Source organism: Panulirus ornatus, chromosome 2, assembly GCF_036320965.1.
Source record: "Panulirus ornatus isolate Po-2019 chromosome 2, ASM3632096v1, whole genome shotgun sequence".
NCBI lineage: Eukaryota > Metazoa > Arthropoda > Malacostraca > Decapoda > Palinuridae > Panulirus > Panulirus ornatus.
The window spans coordinates 61,775,108-61,793,951 of NC_092225.1; the positions used below are offsets into that span (position 1 = coordinate 61,775,108).

The 18,844-nt window shown below is 42.0% G+C and overlaps 1 protein-coding gene across 1 annotated transcript in view; it reads left to right on the forward strand.

Annotated features, from left to right (window-relative positions):
- Positions 1 to 16,848, forward strand: part of LOC139752894 (uncharacterized) — a 21,248-nt gene extending 4,400 nt beyond the window's left edge. Inside the window, exons 2-6 of the mRNA XM_071668927.1 lie at positions 4,638 to 4,818; positions 5,769 to 5,921; positions 9,229 to 9,384; positions 14,458 to 14,541; positions 15,038 to 16,848. Coding sequence (XP_071525028.1) covers positions 4,644 to 4,818; positions 5,769 to 5,921; positions 9,229 to 9,384; positions 14,458 to 14,541; positions 15,038 to 15,183 — 714 coding nt within the window. The 5' untranslated portion in view covers positions 4,638 to 4,643 and the 3' untranslated portion in view covers positions 15,184 to 16,848. The remainder of the gene's footprint in view (positions 1 to 4,637; positions 4,819 to 5,768; positions 5,922 to 9,228; positions 9,385 to 14,457; positions 14,542 to 15,037) is intronic.
- Positions 16,849 to 18,844: the final 1,996 nt, after the last annotated feature.

Genomic DNA, 18,844 nt, shown 5'->3' on the forward strand with positions numbered 1-18,844 from the left:
TCATTCCCATCGCCACCCCGCCACACATGGAAAAACAACACGCTCCCCTCATGTGTGCGAGGTAGCGCTAGGAAAAGACAACAAAGGCCCCATTCGTTCACACTCAGTCTCTAGCTGTCATGTAATAATGCACCGAAACCACAGCTCCCTTTCCACATCCAGGCCCCACACAACTTTCCATGGCTTACCCCAGACGCTTCACATGCCCTGGTTCAATCCATTGACAGCACGTCGACCCCGATATGCCACATCGTTCCAATTCACTCTATTCCTTGCACGCCTTTCACCCTTCTGCATGTTCAGGCCCCGATCACTCAAAATCTTTTTCACTCCATCTTTCCACCTCCAATTTGGTCTCCCTCTTCTCCTCGTTCCCTCCACCTCCGACACATATATCCTCTTGGTCAATCTTTCCTCACTCATTCTCTCCATGTGACCAAACCACTTCAAAACACCCTCTTCTGCTCTATCAACCACACTCTTTCTTTTACAACACATCTCTCTTACCCTATTATTACTTACTCAATCAAACCACCTCACACCACATATTGATCCTCAAACATCTCATTTCCATCACATCCACCCTCCTGCCAGTTAAATAAGTAAAAATCTTGGTTACATCCATGCACATTTAGACACCCCAATCTGAGCCTTCGAGGAGGATGAGCATTTACCGCGTGACTCCTTCTTCTGTTTCCCCTTTTAGAAAGTTAAAATACAAGGAGGGGAGGGTTTCTAGCCCCCCGCTCCCGTCCTCTTTAGTCACCTTCTACGACACGTGAGGAATGCGTGGGAAGTATTCTTTCTCCCGTATCCCCAGGGATATATAGATATATATATACCTTATCCCTGGGGATAGGGGAGAAAGAATACTTCCCAGGTATTCCCTGCGTGTCGTAGAAGGCGACTAAAAGGGGAGGGAGCGGGGGGCTGGAAATCCTCCCCTCTTGGTTTTTTTTTTTTAATTTTCCAAAAGAAGTAACAGAGAAGGGGGCAAGGTGAGGATATTCCCTCAGAGGCCCAGTCCTCTGTTCTTAACGCTACCTTGCTAACGCGAGAAATGGCGAATAGTTTGAAAAAAAAATATATATATGTGTATATATATATATATATATATATATATATATATATATATATATATATATATATATATATATATATATTAAACTTTGTCGCTGTCTGCCGCCTTAGCGAGGTAGCACAAGGAAAAAAAGAAAGAATGGGTCAACCCACATACATACACATGTATACACATACACGTCCACATACGCACGTATACATACCTATGCATCTCAACGTATACATATATATACACACACAGACATATACATATATACACATGTATATAATTCATACTGTCTGCCCTTATTCATTCCCGTCGTGACCCCACCACACATGAAATGACAACCCCCTCCCCCCGCATGTGCGCGAGGTAGCGCTAGGAAAAGACAACAAAGGCCCCATTCGTTCACACTCAGTCTCTAGCTGTCATGTATAATGCATTGAAACCACAATTCCCTTTCCACATCCAGGCCCCACACAACTTTCCATGGTTTACCCCAGACGCTTCACATGCCTTGGTTCAATCCATAGACAGCACATCGACCCAGGTATACCATATCATTCCAATTCACTCTATTCCTTGCACGCCTTTCACCCTCCTGCATATTCAGGCCCCGATCACTCAAAATCTTTTTCACTCCATCTTTCCACCTCCAATTTGGTCTCCCACTTCTCCTCGTTCCCTCCACCTCTGACACATATATCCTCTTGGTCAATCTTTCCTCACTCATTCTCTCCATGTGACCAAACCACTTCAAAACACCCTCTTCTGCTCTATCAACCACACTCTTTCTTTTACAACACATCTCTCTTACCCTATTATTACTTACTCAATCAAACCACCTCACACCACATATTGTCCTCAAACATCTCATTTCCATCACATCCACCCTCCTGCCAGTTAAATAAGTAAAAATCTTGGTTACATCCATGCACATTTAGACACCCCAATCTGAGCCTTCGAGGAGGATGAGCATTCCCCGCGTGACTCCTTCTTCTGTTTCCCCTTTTAGAAAGTTAAAATACAAGGAGGGGAGGGTTTCTAGCCCCCCGCTCCCGTCCCCTTTAGTCACCTTCTAGGACACGTGAGGAATGCGTGGGAAGTATTCTTTCTCCTGTATCCCCAGGGATATATATATATATATATATATATATATATATATATATATATATATATATATATATATATATATATATATATATATATATATATATATATATATATATTGTCGCTGTCTGCCGCCTTAGCGAGGTAGCACAAGGAAAAAAAAGAAAGAATGGGTCAACCCACATCCATACACATGTATATACATACACGTCCACATACGCACGTGTACATACCTATGCATCTCAACGTATACATATATATACACACACAGACATATACATATATACACATGTATATAATTCATACTGTCTGCCCTTATTCATTCCCGTCGTGACCCCACCACACATGAAATGACAACCCCCTCCCCCCGCATGTGCGCGAGGTAGGGCTAGGAAAAGACAACAAAGGCCCCATTCGTTTACACTCAGTCTCTAGCTGTCATGTATAATGCACTGAAACCACAACTCCCTTTCCACATCCAGGCCCCACAAAACTTTCCATGGTTTACCCCAGACGCTTCACATGCCTTGGTTCAATCCATTGACAGCACGTCGACCCAGGTACACCACATCATTCCAGTTCACTCTATTCCTTGCACGCCTTTCACCCTCCTGCATGTTCAGGCCCCGATCACTCAAAATCTTTTTCACTCCATCTTTCCACCTCCAATTTGGTGTCCCACTTCTCGTTCCCTCCACCTCTGACACATATATCCTCTCTGTTAATCTTTCCTCGCTCATTCTCTCCAAGTGATCAAACCATTTCTGCTCTCAACCACACCCTTTTTATTACCACACATTTCTCTTACCCTTTCATTACTTAATCAAACCACCTCACAGCACACATTGTCCTCAAACATCTCTTTTCCAACACATCCACCTTCCTCCGCACAACCCTATCTATAGCCCATGCCTCACAACCATAGAACATTGTTGGACCCACTATTCCTTCAAACATACCCATATTTGCTCTCCAAGATAACGCTCTCGCCTTCCACACATTCTTCAACGCTCCAAGAACCTTCATCCCCTCCCCCACCCTGTGACTCACTTCCTCTTCCATGGTTCCATCCACCGCTAAATCCAGTCCCAGATATCTAAAAAACTTCACTTCCTCCAGTTTTTCTCCATTAACTTACCTCCCAATTGACTTATCCCTCAACCCTACTGTACCTAATAACCTTGCTCTTATTCACAACGAGTCTTAACTTTCTTCTTTCACACACTTTACCAAACTCAGTCACCAGCTTCTGCAGTTTCTCACACGAATCAGCCACCAGTGCTGTATCATCAGCGAACAACAACTGACGCACTTCCCAAGCTCTCTCATCCAAAACAGACTGCATACTTGACCCTCTCTCCAAAATAGTTGCATTCACCTCCCTAACAACCCCATCCATAAACAAATTAAACAACCATTCAGACATCACACTCCCCTGCCGCAAACAAACATTCACTGGGAACCAATCACTTTCCTCTCTTCCTGCTCGTACACATGCGTACATCCTCGATAAAACTTTTCACTGCTTCTAACAACTTGCCTCCCACACCACATACTCTTAATACCTTCCACAGAGACTCTCTATCAATTCTATCATATGCCTTCTCCAGATCCATAAATGGTACACACAAACCTATTTGCTTTTCTAAGTATTTCTCATACATTCTTCAAAGCAAACACCTGATCCACACATCCTCCAGCACTTCTAAAACCACACTGCTATTCCCCAATTTGATTCGCTGTACATGCCTTCACCCTCTCAATCAATGCCCTCCCATATGATTTCCCAGGAGTACTCAACAAACTTATACCTCTGTAATTTGAACACTCACCTTTATCCCCTTTGCCTTCGTACAATGGCAATATGCATACTTCCGCCATTCCTCAGGCACTTCACCATGAAACATACAAACATTGAATATCCTCACCAACCAGTCACCCCCTTTTTAATAAATTCCACTGCAATACCATCCAAACCCGCCGCCTTGCCGGCCTTCATCTTCCGCAAAGCTTTCACTACCTCTTCTCTGTTTACCAAACCATTCTCCCTGACCCTCTCACTTCGCACATCACCTCGACCAAAACACCCTATATTTGCCAGTCTATCATTAAACACATTCAACAAACCTTCAAAATACTCACTCCATCTCCTTCTCACTTCACCACTACTTGTTATGAGCTTTGCTTGGAAAATGGGTTGGAGGTTTACTGATACTAAATAGAGCTTAAGCTTTATTTGTAAGGAAATGAGCTTAAAGATTACCTACAGGGATACGTCTAAATTCTTTACTTTCAAGAATAAACTGATCGATATTACAAAGCTATCTCTATAAGCTTCAATAGGTATAAATTATTATGAGCTTTTCAAATATGAATGCATTACACTTTGTTAACAAGGCCATAAGGCCATAGTAATGAGCTCTAATCACCAGGTTATAGTTACTGAGGTTTACTTTCAATACTTTAGGCAACAATGAGATATGTGGGCAGGGTGAACGTAACCCACGCGATGATGATGGCGGCGGTGGTAATGATGTTGGCAGCAGTGGTGAAGGTGAGGGCCAGGACGCTGCAGAACACGGTGCTCCTGACGGATAAAGGCTTGCCCGCCTCTGTCCACAGCTTCAGTAAAGCAGTCAACAATAAATGTAAGTGCTATAGTTATTAACCTACCTATCTTCGAACCTCACATGCTTATCAACGAGTGCCTACGAGGATATTTTGCCCAAGAGGCAAGAATAAGTGGCGGGGCTGTATCATTTGGAATAAAGTCTCGCCGAAGAACTTCTCACTTTAAAGAAGTCTACATTTCTCTGCTGCTGGAGGTTCTTGCACTACAAGAACCTCTGAAAAGAAGTCTTGAAGGAATTATGTACATCAAATAATGCCCTCTGGCAGTAGTATTCGAACCTCCTACCACATATGTGGGAGCAGTGTTCACTGCTTTCTAGGCTCCCAATCAAGTGGCAGAGGTTTGACTCCTGCTGTCGAAGGGCATTAGGTATTCTATAAAAGCGCACTTTTATTGCAATGTATACATATATATATATATATATATATATATATATATATATATATATATATATATATACATATATATCTATAACATACAAACCTCCAGCAGCCAGGATCGAACACGGGATCCCTGCGTGGCAGGCTGGATCGAAACAGCTAGGCTACGGTCACCCGTAATAGGGAAATGACTTTTCGAATACTATGTAATCGAATACCCATCGTCTTACGTTGGTGAGCAGCGGGGTGCACGGGTCATTTCCCATCAGGCTCACCAACGTAAGACGAAGAGTATTCGATTACATAGCATTCAAATGGTAATTTCCCTATCAGGGGCGATCATAGCCTAGCTGTACGCTCCCACCTGCCACGCAGGGGTCCCGGTTTCGATCCTGGCTGTTGGAGGTTTGTATTTTATATGGAAGCGCGGGTTCATATGCACTATATATACATATATATATATATATATATATATATATATATATATATATATATATATATATATATATATATATATATATATATATATATACACTCACTAAGGAAGACTGCAGCCGTAGTTTGTCATAACGTGTCCCTCCACCAGGTGAATGCAGAATGTTCTGCTTCGTAAACAAGGACTGTCACTTCGCCACTGTCCAACAAGAGGCCTCAGGCCTGGTGTGCTACGGCACAGACCTGACGGATGTGTACTCTTCCCTGGAGCCTGCTGTCGGAGCCTATACCTTCTATTGGACGGGTAAGTCAACATGATTCACCTATACACGAACGCATCTCCGAGAAGATAGAAAGTTGTTTCAAACTAGCGTCGTAGGTCCGATGATAGTCTGTTCTCATTCTAAATATAGAGAATACTACCCAACGTATCCCCTGCATATCGTAGAAGGGGACTTAGAGGGGTGGGAGGCGAGGGGCTGGAGATCCTACTCTTTATCATCATTTCCTAAAAGTTGAGGCGGAGGGAGTCAAGCGCGAATTTTCGTTCAATGGTTCAGTCGCCAAAGCAGGAGAAGCCAGGTGTATAAAGACAAAATAACAAAAAAGAAAGAAAACATTGTTTTGAGAGCTGATATCAAGCTCGTATTTCTCCTCGAAGCCAATAAAGAAAATTGTGCAGCTTTATGGAACTGAATGTTTTATCATAAGTGCAGACCAGAAGGCAGGGTCATGATGATGTTTCTCAAAATGATGCAGACCAGATGCCAGGGTCATAATAATGTTTCTCAGGATGCTTTCTGACGTGAGCATTTGACAATGCAAGTCTCCTGTTGAGTTCGCATTATTTATCTAATGTTGGCTAAACTAAGGTTTCTCTCCCTCCATTTGTTTTCCACTACACTTTGGTTCCAGCCAATGGGAGGGCAATACATCTATTTACAGCAGTTTGCTGCTCGCTGGGGTAAAATTGCCTATAAAAGTCAACTTCGGTCAATTACCTCACCTATAAATATGCCACCCAAGTGCCGAAGTTCTTTTCACTTTATAGTTCGGTCGAGTTCTACACGCAACTGAGGTGTGTGTGTGTGTGTGTGTGTGTGTGTGTGTGTGTGTGTGTGTTTTGTGGGCGGGGGGGGCTAATTATTCACTGCCCTACCATTCTGGAAATTCACATCCGGCTGGTCCTTCTCGACGTCCAGAATTAAGTAAACCAGTTTTTTCCCCCAATTGAAAAATGCGGTTGTAATGACCCACTGCCCAGTATAGAAGAATTTTTCCATCCCGTTTATCATATCTCATCTGTTCTTGTTGAATGGCCTCGGAGCTGACGCACACAGAGTCGCAAATCGCTCATACTTACCTTCAACCATGACAGAAGCATTTTTACCATCATATCTCCTTCTACATTGAACTGATTCGTCAATGGATCTTAAGTCCTATCTGATCCTTTATCTATGAGAAAAAGAAAATGCGAGCGCATTCGATGGTACATCATATCTCTGCATCCGTATCTGAAAAATCTGGTTCATATCAGCTACCTCACTACATCTAATAATAATAATGATAGAATGATAAATAATATATACATGTATATATATTCTTTCTTCTTTTAAACTATTCGCCATTTCCCGCGTTAGCGAGGTAGCTTAAGAACAGAGGACTGGGCCTTTTTTGGAATATCCTCACCTGGCCCCCTCAGTTCCGTCTTTTGGAAAATTAAAAAAAAACGAGAGGGGAGGATTTCCAGCCCCCCGCTCCCTCCCCTTTTAGTCGCCTTCTACGACACGCAGGGAGTACGTGGGAAGTATTCTTAATCCCCTATCCCCAGGGGGAACAGAGAAGGGGGCCAGGTGAGGATATTCCCTCAAAGGCCCAGTCCTCTGTTCTTAACGCTACTTCGCTATCGCGGGAAATGGCGAATAGTATGAAAAAAAAAAAAAAAAATATATATATATATATATATATATATATATATATATATATATATATATATATATATTCCTATTAGTCCACGGGGAAAATGAAACACGAAAAGTTCCCAAGTCCGCTTTCGTGTAAAAATCACATCATCAGCGGAGACACAAGAGAGAAATATAACAGTCAGTTGACATACATCGAAGAGACGAAGCTAAGACGCCATTTGGTAAGCATGTGACATGTTTACCAAATGGCGTCATAGCTTCGTCTCTTCTTGCATTATTTCCCTGCAAAAATCGTCCAAATGCCTCTCTCTTCTCTTTCACTAATAATCTTACTTCTTCATCCCACCACTCACTACCCTTTCTAATCTGCCCACCTCCCACGCTTCTCATGCCACAAGCATCTTTTGCGCAAGCCATCACTGCTTCCCTGAATATATCGCATTCCTCTCCCACTCCCCTTACGTCCTTTGTTCTCACGTTTTTCCATTCTGCACTCAGTCTCTCGTGGTACTTCCTTACACAAGTCTCCTTCCCAAGCTCACTTACTCTCACCACTCTTTTCACCCTAACATTCTCTCTTCTTTTCTGAAAACCTCTACAAATCTTCACCTTCGCCTCCACAAGATAATGATCAGACATCCCTCCAGTTGCACCTCTCAGCACATTAACATCCAAAAGTCTCTCTTTCGGCCGCCTATCAATAAAACGTAATCCAATAACGCTCTCTGGCCATCTCTCCTACTTACATACGTATCCTTATGTATAGCTCTCTTTTTAAACCAGGTATTCCAAATCACCAGTCCTTTTTCAGCACATAAATCTACAAGCTCTTCACCATTTCCATTTACAACACTTAACACCCCATGTACACCAATTATTCCCTCAACTGCCACATAACTCACCTTTGCATTCAAATCACCCATTACTATAACCCGGTCTCGTGCATCAAAACTACTAACACACTCACTCAGCTGCTCCCAAAACACTTGCCTCATGATCTTTCTTCTCATGCCCAGGTGCATATGCACCAATAATCACCCATCTCTCTCCATCAACTTTCAGTTTTACCCATATCAATCTAGAGTTTACTTTCATACACTCTATCACATACTCCCACCACTCCTGTTTCAGGAGTAGTGCTACTCCTTCCCTTGCTCTTGTCCTCTCACTAACCCCTGACTTTACTCCCAAGACATTCCCAAACCACTCTTCCCCTTTACCCTTGAGCTTCGTTTCACTCAAAGCCAAAACATCCAGGTTCCTTTCCTCAAACATACTACCTATCTCTCCTTTATTCTCATCTTGGTCATATCCACACACATTTAGACACCCCAATCTGAGTCTTCGAGGAGGATGAGCACTCCCCGCGTGACTCCCTCTGTTTCCCCTTTTGTAAAGTTAAAATACAAGGAGGGGAGGGTTTCCAGCCCCCCGCTCCCGTCCCCTTTAGTCGCCTTGTACGACACGTGAGGAATGCGTGGTAAGTATTCTTTCTCCCCTATACCCAGGGATAACAATTATTTAATGAAAGTATAAATATGAATATATTTGGCTGGGTCCCACCAATTTTAATCTTTTTCCCGTAATATACGAATGATTGATAACACACATGTATATTCAAATGTAGATCTTATCATGTACAATGGCTAAAATTTTGCTAACCAAAATACAAAAATCACTTTCCAGAGTACAGGCATATTGGTGTGCGGTATTACCGACTGTACACCAAAGAAGTCGATTGGTTTACGGCGTCGGAGAGGTGCAAAGATGAGGGCGGTCAGCTGATGGTGGCTGATACTGACGACAGGAAAAATGAGTGTGAGATCATATTGAGAGATAATGGTGAGTTGGACACTCGTAAATTTCCTCACTGAATGAAAGATCAGTCACATTCTTTGCCCCTATACACGATAAAACGTGTCTTGATATCTATGATTTCAGTAGAAATATATATACATATATATATATATATATATATATATATATATATATATATATATATATATATATATATAATATATATATATATAATATATATATATATAATCCCCTATCCCTGGGGATAGGGGATTAAGAATACTTCCCACGTATTCCCTGCGTGTCGTAGAAGGCGACTAAAAGGGGAGGGAGCGGGGGGCTGGAAATCCTCCCCTCTCGTTTTTTTTTTTTTTTTTTCCAAAAGAAGGAACAGAGAATTGGGCCAGGTGAGGGTATTCCCTCAAAGGCCCAGTCCTCTGTTCTTAACGCTACCTCGCTAATGCGGGAAACGGCGAATAGTTTGAAAGAAAGAAAGAAAATATATATATATATATATATATATATATTATTTATATTTAATTATTTTGCTTTGTCGCTGTCTCCCGCGTTAGCGAGGTAGCGCAAGGAAACAGACGAAAGAATGGCCCAACCCGCCCACATACACATGTATATACATACACGTCCACACACGCAAATATACATACCTATACATCTCAATGTACACATATATATACACACACAGACATATACATATATATACATGTACATAATTCATACTGTCTGCCTTTATTTGTTCCCATCGCCACCCCGCCACACATGGAATAACAACCCCCTCCCCCCTCATGTGTGCGAGGTAGCGCTAGGAAAAGACACCAAAGGCCCCATTCGTTCACAGTCAGTCTCTAGCTGTCATGTAATTATGCACCGAAACCACAGCTCCCTTTCCACATCCAGGCCCAACACAACTTTCCATGGTTTACCCCAGACGCTTCACATGCCCTGGTTCAATCCATTGACAGCACGTCGACCCCGGTATACCACGTCGTTCCAATTCACTCTATTCCTTGCACGCCTTTCACCCTTCTGCATGTTCAGGCCCCGATCACTCAAAATCTTTTTCACTCCATCTTTCCACCTAAGATTTGGTCTCCCACTTCTCGTTCCCTCCACCTCTGACACATATATCCTCTTTGTCAATCTTTCCTCACTCATTCTCTCCATGTGACCAAACCATTTCAAAACACCCTCTTCTGCTCTCTCAACCACACTCTTTTTATTTTCACACATCTCTCTTACCCTTACATTACTTACTCGATCAAACCACCTCACACCACACATTGTCCTCAAACATCTCATTTCCAGCACATCCACCCTCCTGCGCACAACTCTATCCATAGCCCACGCCTCGCAACCATACAACATTGTTGGAACCACTATTCCTTCAAACATACCCATTTTTGCTTTCCGAGATAATGTTCTCGACTTCCAAACATTCTTCAATGCTCCCTGAATTTTCGCCCCCTCCCCCACCCTATGATTCATTTCCGCTTCCATGGTTCCAACCGCTGCCAGATCCACTCCCAGATATCTAAAACAATTTACTTCCTCCAGTTTTTCTCCATTCAAACTTACCTCCCAATTGACTTGACCCTCAACCCTACTGTACCTAATAACCTTGCTCTTATTCACATTTACTCTTAACTTTCTTCTTTCACACACTTTACCAAACTCAGTCACCAGCTTCTGCAGTTTCTTTCATGAATCAGCCACCAGCGCTGTATCATCAGCGTACAACTGACTCACTTCCCAAGCTCTCTCATCCCCAACAGATTGCATACTTGCCCCTCTTTCCAAAACTCTTGCATTCACCTCCCTAACAACCCCGTCCAGAAACAAATTAAACAACCATGGAGACATCACACACCCCTGCCGCAAACCTACATTCACTGAGAACCAATCGCTTTCCTCTCTTCCTACACGTACACATGCCTTACATCCTCGATAAAAACTTTTCACTGTTTCTAACAACTTGCCTCCCACACCATATATTCTTAAAACCTTCCACAGAGCATCTCTATCAACTCTATCATATGCCTTCTCCAGATCCATAAATGCTACATACAAATCCATTTGTTTTTGTAAGTATTTCTCACATACATTCTTCAAAGCAAACACCTGATCCACACATCCTCTACCACTTCTGAAACCACACTGCTCTTCCCCAATCTGATGCTATGTACATGCCTTCACCCTCTCAATCAATACTCTCCCATATAATTTACCAGGAATACTCAACAAACTTATACCTCTGTAATTTGAGCACTCACTCTTATCCCCTTTGCCTTTGTACAATGGCACTATGCAATCATTCCGCCAGTCCTCAGGCACCTCACCATGAATCATACATACATTAAATAACCTTACCAACCAGTCAACAATACAGTCACCCCCTTTTTTTAATAAATTCCACTGCAATACCATCCAAACCTGCTGCCTTGCCGGCTTTCATCTTCCGCAAAGCTTTTACTACCTCTTCTCTATTTACCAAATCATTTTCCCTAACCCTCTCACTTTGCACACCACCTCGACCAAAACACCCTATATCTGCCACTCTATCATCAAACACATTCAACAAATCTTCGAAATACTCACTCCATCTCCTTCTCACATCACCACTACTTGTTATCACCTCCCCATTTACGCCCTTCACTGAAGTTCCCATTTGCTCCCTTGTCTTACGCACTTTATTTACCTCCTTCCAAAACATCTTTTTATTCTCCGTGAAATTTAATGATACTCTCTCACCCCAACTCCCATTTGCCTTCTATTTCACCTCTTGCACCTTTCTCTTGGCCTCCTGCCTCTTTCTTTTATACCTCTCCCACTCATTTGCATTTTTTCCCTGCAAAAATCGTCCAAATGCCTCTCTCTTCTCTTTCACTAATAATCTTACTTCTTCATCCCACCACTCACTACCTTTTCTACTCAACCCACCTCCCACGCTTCTCATGCCACAAGCATCTTTTGCGCAAGCCATCACTGCTTGCCTAAATACATCCCATTCCTCCCCCACTCCCCTTACCTCCTTTGTTCTCACCTTTTTCCAATCTGTACTCAGTCTCTCCTGGTACTTCCTCACACAAGTCTCCTTCCCAAGCTCACTTACTCTCACCACTCTCTTCACCCCAACATTCTCTCTTCTTTTCTGAAAACCCCCACAAATCTTCACCTTCGCCTCCACAAGATAATGATCAGACATCCCTCCAGTTGCGCCTCTCAGCACATTAACACCCAAAAGTCTCTCTTTCGTGCGTCTATCAATTAACACGCAATCCAATAACGCTCTCTGGCCATCTCTCCTACTTACATACGTATACTATGTATATCTCGCTTTTTAAACCAGGTATTCCCAATCACCAGTCCTTTTTCAGCACATAAATCTACAAGCTCTTCACCATTTCCATTTACAACACTGAACACTCCATGTATACCAATTATTCCCTCAACTGCCACATTACTCACCTTTGCATTCAAATCACCCATCACTATAACCCGGTCTCGTGCATCAAAACCACTAACACACTCATTCAGCTGCTCCCAAAACACTTGCCTCTCATGATCTTTCTTCTCATGCCCAGGTGCATATGCACCAATAATCACCCATCTCTCTCCATCAACTTTCAGTTTTACCCATATCAATACATATATATATATATATATATATATATATATATATATATATATATATATATATATATATATATATATATATATATATATATATATATATATATATATATATATATATATATATATATATATATATATATATATATATATATATATATATATATATATATATATATATATATATATATATATATATATCCTTTTAATCTACACTCAGAGAGTTTACGTTTTTGTGTGAGTGAGAAGAGTGGGAGGTAGTTATCTATATATCTGTAGAGCTAATGTTTGCCATCTAGGAAGCGACATTTGATCCTATGGGCAAGATTTCTGTAACTGAAGTTCACCTCTGATGGGGATATCCTAATCAGCAGCAGAGATGGCAGTGTCTACGTGTGGCTATAACCATGACATATATGTCAGTAACAGAGAGCGAGGTGTACTCTTTATCACAGTGCTTCGTGACAATGCACGCCTCGTGTCGTGTGAGCAGCTGAGCCAGTGGCTACTGAAGCAGCAGAAGGACGACAGGACTTCTTACGACAGCTGGCTGAGAGGTTCCTCCTGACATCCCGCAATGAAGGAAGGCCAGGAACCATACCTCTGGACATTAGCAGGAACAAAAGATGTTCCTTTGGCTCTGTTGAGGATATGGAGATACAAGGCGTTTCTTAGGTCTACGGTTTAGAACTCTGAGGCGCTAAACCTGAACTGGAGAAGGTGCGTGTTTACAAATAGGTTTATCATCAAGAATATGTAGACTTGACTCAAGCTGAGGGAAACGACGTCAGTTCGTGTGTACCAGCGGGAGACACAGAGATGGTAAGGGTGTACCTGTGTCTTTGGGCAGGTGGTGTATAATCAGTTTTACTATCGGTGGCTATGGGAAGAATGAATGGGCACCCTGGGTATTCATATGCGGTGTTTGCAAGTTGATTGACAGGGTTCTGGGTTGGTCGTATGGGCACTATGGTCTCTGTTTTTGCCATTCCTTAAAGAAGAGACTAAGAGTACTCTCTTGTAGGATGGGAAATGAGAAGAAGGTCCCCATGGGTGAAAATCACGTCTTTCTCTCTGTATCTGAAAGCATCAGCAACATTTTCTCTGAATATCTCACTACAAAAAAAGAAAACTGAGGAAAAACGTGTTTTTTTCCTTAATGTAGCTCACCATAAAAGAGAGGAAAAAAACAGAACCATCTACAGAAAACAATACCATCTACAGAAAACTGTACCATCTACAGAAAACAGTACCATCTACAGCTACATCCTATAACGAGCACATTGCGGTAACACGTCACTGAGATGATAGACGCACGTCACTTAAGAGAGTCCCGGATGGTATTTTGTAAAGGATACTGGTGTAATAATACCACTCATGGTCGTAACAACAGACGTTGAGTATCGAACCTTCATAACTTACCATATAATACCTACAAGTTCCTCATTCTCCACACCTTTTTATTTTCAGGTCTTTCTGAGGTCTGGATCGGTCTCTTCGCTACATTTGAAGAACTCTCACAGAACATCTTACCAGCATGGCAGGTTCAGAGCGGTGAGTTGCCATCATCATTGTCGTCCGTGTCTGGGGATGTCTTATGTACCTGAAGAATGTAAGTCGTTCTTCTGTCCCTGTTGATCATATGTTCCCATGTGCCTGATGTTCCTGTGTTCCCATGTGCCTGATGTTCATGTGTTCCTATGTGCCTGATGTTCATATGTTCCCGTGTGCCTAATGTATGCGTGTTCCATGTGCCTGTTGTTCATTTGTTCCCGTATGCCTGATGTTCATGTTTCCATATACCTGAACAGACTTTATAAAGATTTTGCTTCAGAACCACGACTGGTTTATTTGCGCGTCCTTAGTCACGTGAAAAACTTCAGTTTCCTCTAAATATTCCGTATGCCTTTCTACTCTTAATCACCCTAACCTGTGTGTTTCTGATATATCCTCCACGATCACTAACAGCCTCGAAAGGTCCTATTGCTCTGTTGCTGTTTGAGTTCCTTTGCATTCCTTTATACTTTATCTATCTTTTTATTCTATGCAGGCGCGATCATTCGGGAAACACCAGTTGAACTCATTGACAAACACAGGTGCTTCTACTATAAACTCAACGTGGATATCTATGAAACGAGTAACTCTGACCGCTCTTGCGGCAAAAGTCTCCCGTACATATGCCAGAGGGATTGGTGAAGGAGCCTCTCAGCCTCGTCAACAAGTGAACCTTCTGTCTCAGTTGTCACTGAAAATCACTGCCGCAGTTGGTCTGCTTACGGAGGGTACTGTCTCGTTTTAAGCGACATGATGCTCTCAGTGATGTGTCTAAAATGTGCAATATGACTTCCACTTGTGTTCGTAGAACCATCCTCCACACCTTGTCCTCCAAAATGATATTTATCCGCACATAAACATCTGCTATTCTATCATAGATAATTTTTTAGAATTAACTTGCTCTTTTAGAACCGATGATTTTCCATTACTTGTCTTGCTAAAGAAGATTCACTTTTCGCTCAGTTGTTACTCAGGAGATCACCTTTTACATCATATTGTACATTAATGAAGATACTACTTCCCATGTCTCTTCCAGTGGTCATGGCCAGGTACACTTTAAAAGGCAGGTTTTTCACTATGTCCAAAATTCGTGATGACTTTCACTTGTCTCTTCCCTTTCATAGTCTTCTCTGTATTTCAGTTAAGGACCGGCCTTGATGTGGACTTTTATCAGTGACTGGAGACTCCAACGTAAAAAAAGTAGATAAACTGTGCATAGTACAGGAGAACATTAAGTCATTCGACAAAGATATATCCATGAGGGAGTTATAGTCTGATGGCTGCTGACGTATGGTATACATTCAAAAATTCAAAAAACATGCCTAGATGTGCGTACTTTCTGAATGAGGTGGAAGTCATTTGAGATTCTTCGAAATGCACCTACAAAATGTTTGATCATTTTCCTTTAGATGATACAAGAATTTGTCTTTCCATTCTGCACTGTCAGAGCATTAACTGGTCGTATCCTGAAGTAGCAAGTATAGCGGTTGAGTTTTGCCATATGCCTCCATAATGATGAACGTGAATATATACTACACTTTATGTTATATCATCCAAAGTGAATATCTTAACACAACCTGCATTACAAACAGCCGAATCCAGAACCTACTGGGAGTGCTGTGTCTACATTCCAAAGACATCGTAAAATTGCAGTTGCATGGTTTCATTCATCTGGGTCATCTAGATGTACCTATAAGTATAGACAACACAGACGTAAGTGGCCTACCTTGCAGTATTGAAATCCCTTGAATTAATAGGGGAGCATCTGGCACACAGTGGACCTAGTACTCTGGTTATTTCCGGCACACAGAAAACATACACCTACCTCACTCATCTATCCTCAGGCTAAGTGTACGAGAATTGTAATCTGTGTCACACTACATCATCTTGACTCCAGAGTAACCTTTTTGAGCATAATCGCGATCATTTTACCCTTATGTTGCTAATCTGAAGCCATTTGGTTAATCCTTTAAGAGCCTTTGTAACATTTCACAAAGAGCGTTGTACTTGGAAGACACATTGCTTATTCATCGTTGATCCGCTGGTCATAACCGGACTGCTCTATCTCGTATATTTAATGTTTCTCTGTTTACTTGCTTGATGGTACAACTCGATTAACTTGTTGTACATGATACATGATACATGATATTGCATATGCTTAGATACACCATTGTATTTTGGAGATGCATGTCCCAACCCCTCGCGGTCTGTGGGAGGGGTGGAGTGTATTTACTTCAGTAGATGAATAAAGAAATAAACTAAGAAATTAGTTGGTAGATGTACGCATTTCTTTAGAACCTAATAAAAGAGAAAAATCATGGAATTTTTTCCTATTCTTAGATAAATGTATATATAACCCACCTTCATTTCCTATTACTTTGTCTGAATATATCATTATCATTAATATCTATTTTTCACTTGAGTTAATCATATCAAACGTGATACAGATATACGAGTTGATATACGAGGATTATACATTTAGAATACACGCACTGAGAATAGAGGATTGTACATCTAAAATGCACGAGTTGAGTAAGGAGGAGTATATTTCATCTCTGAAAGAATATTACTATTGTAACATTTGTGTTGGTTGTTATAGCTCAGAACTGAGCTTTCGAGACTGGGAATAGAAAATAGAAAGAGAGACATCTGTCCTGATAACATTCCAGATATTGGTAAAGATATATCAGGCGTAAAGTCCTTTTCCAGGGAGGTTGAGCAGCTTCGTTGAACAATCCTCCTATCCCACTAGGTTTCAACTGATGGTAAAGAGGATTCAGTCTCTCCAAGACCTCCTGAAGACCTTCTACCATTTTGACCGCAGTACACCAAGCACACTCTACCTCACCCGTCGGTCGCTGTCGTTTTTAAAGAGGGTCCTCCATGACTGGTAGGTCCCTCTGTGGTTCATTGCGTCCAGCTTCATCCCTTCTTCCCTCTCTCTCTTTTCTCTCTCATTGTATAGCTTCAGCCCCGACTGGGTGCCCATAATCAGAAAATCTTGTTGACGAAAGTATGTTTTGCTGAAGTGACCGATAATTATCCATCAGTTAATGATGTGAAAAATTTCCCTTTTGTTGTCTTATAACTTTACAATTAAGATTCCATGTTTTTAATGAGGTACTTTTCATCTTAGAGCTGTGTATAGTATTATCTTCTATGTTGTGTTTTCTGATGTGCTCTGTGTTAATCTGTACTTTGTATGTATTCATATGTTTACACTGTACTTTGAGGGCTCGTAAATCAGTGCTAAACTGGTACAGAAAACCAAGGACCTGGGCGCAGTAGAGCAAGTCGTTTCTCCCGTCCTTCTGAGCTCGAGTTAAGACCAACGAGGTGGTTGGCAGGGAGGCTGACTGGACCAGCCCAGGACTGAACGCTGCTCTCTCTCTCTCTCTCTCTCTCTCTCTCTCTCTCTCTCTCTCTCTCTCTCTCTCTCTCTCTCTCTCTGTCTCTCTCTCTCTCTCTCTCTCTCTCTCTCTCTCTCTCTCTCTCTCAGCTTGACATTTATCGGTGTGACATTTTAATGACCTTCTCACGGCGAAGGAAAACAGTTCAGAGATTTACGACCACACCGCCAGACAGGCGCTAATAGTTTCATGTTACCAGAGCTATTCTGTATTTTCGAACGAGTGAGGCCAACCTCGTACACACTTGGCCGCAGGAAAACACATAGCCACACTTTTACCCCTGGAGAGCCATCCTTCATAACTGAATTGTGTGTAGAAGGTTATCAAGTGTGTTTCCAGAGTGGCGCGTGTGCCGTTTCTCTTTACCAGCCTCGACGGAGTGTGGATGAGGGGACCCAGGGACACGCGAGGTAATATCCACAAAGGTATGCACTCGATCCACCACATGTATATGGTGACAGGGTTATTGATGATGTATGACCTTTTCAGTGTATGAAGTACGGGTACGAGTGGACTGATAAGGCGTTAAAATCTATAGATAAACATGTTGCCCCAACTTATATTAAAGTGTTCTGGATGGCCGACGGGCTATTGTTAAAGCTAAGCTTTTGTTTATATAATTACCTCAGGACTTATTTGTCAGAGAGGGTCCTAGTGTTACCCACGACCTCTTTGTGAGAGGGGGTTCTGGTGTTATCCAGGACCTGTTTCCAAAGACTCCTGCGTCCCAAGGCTGCGCTACTTCCGTTTGCAGGGAAATGTGGACTCCTTTAGAGAGACGTTCTTAGACGAGATTGTGTATTCCCAGTGATGCAGCCTCACTAAAGGTGACTCTTCACTTGTAGAGCAACCTCGAGGAAGGGGAGCCATTTAACACACGATAGATAATGTAC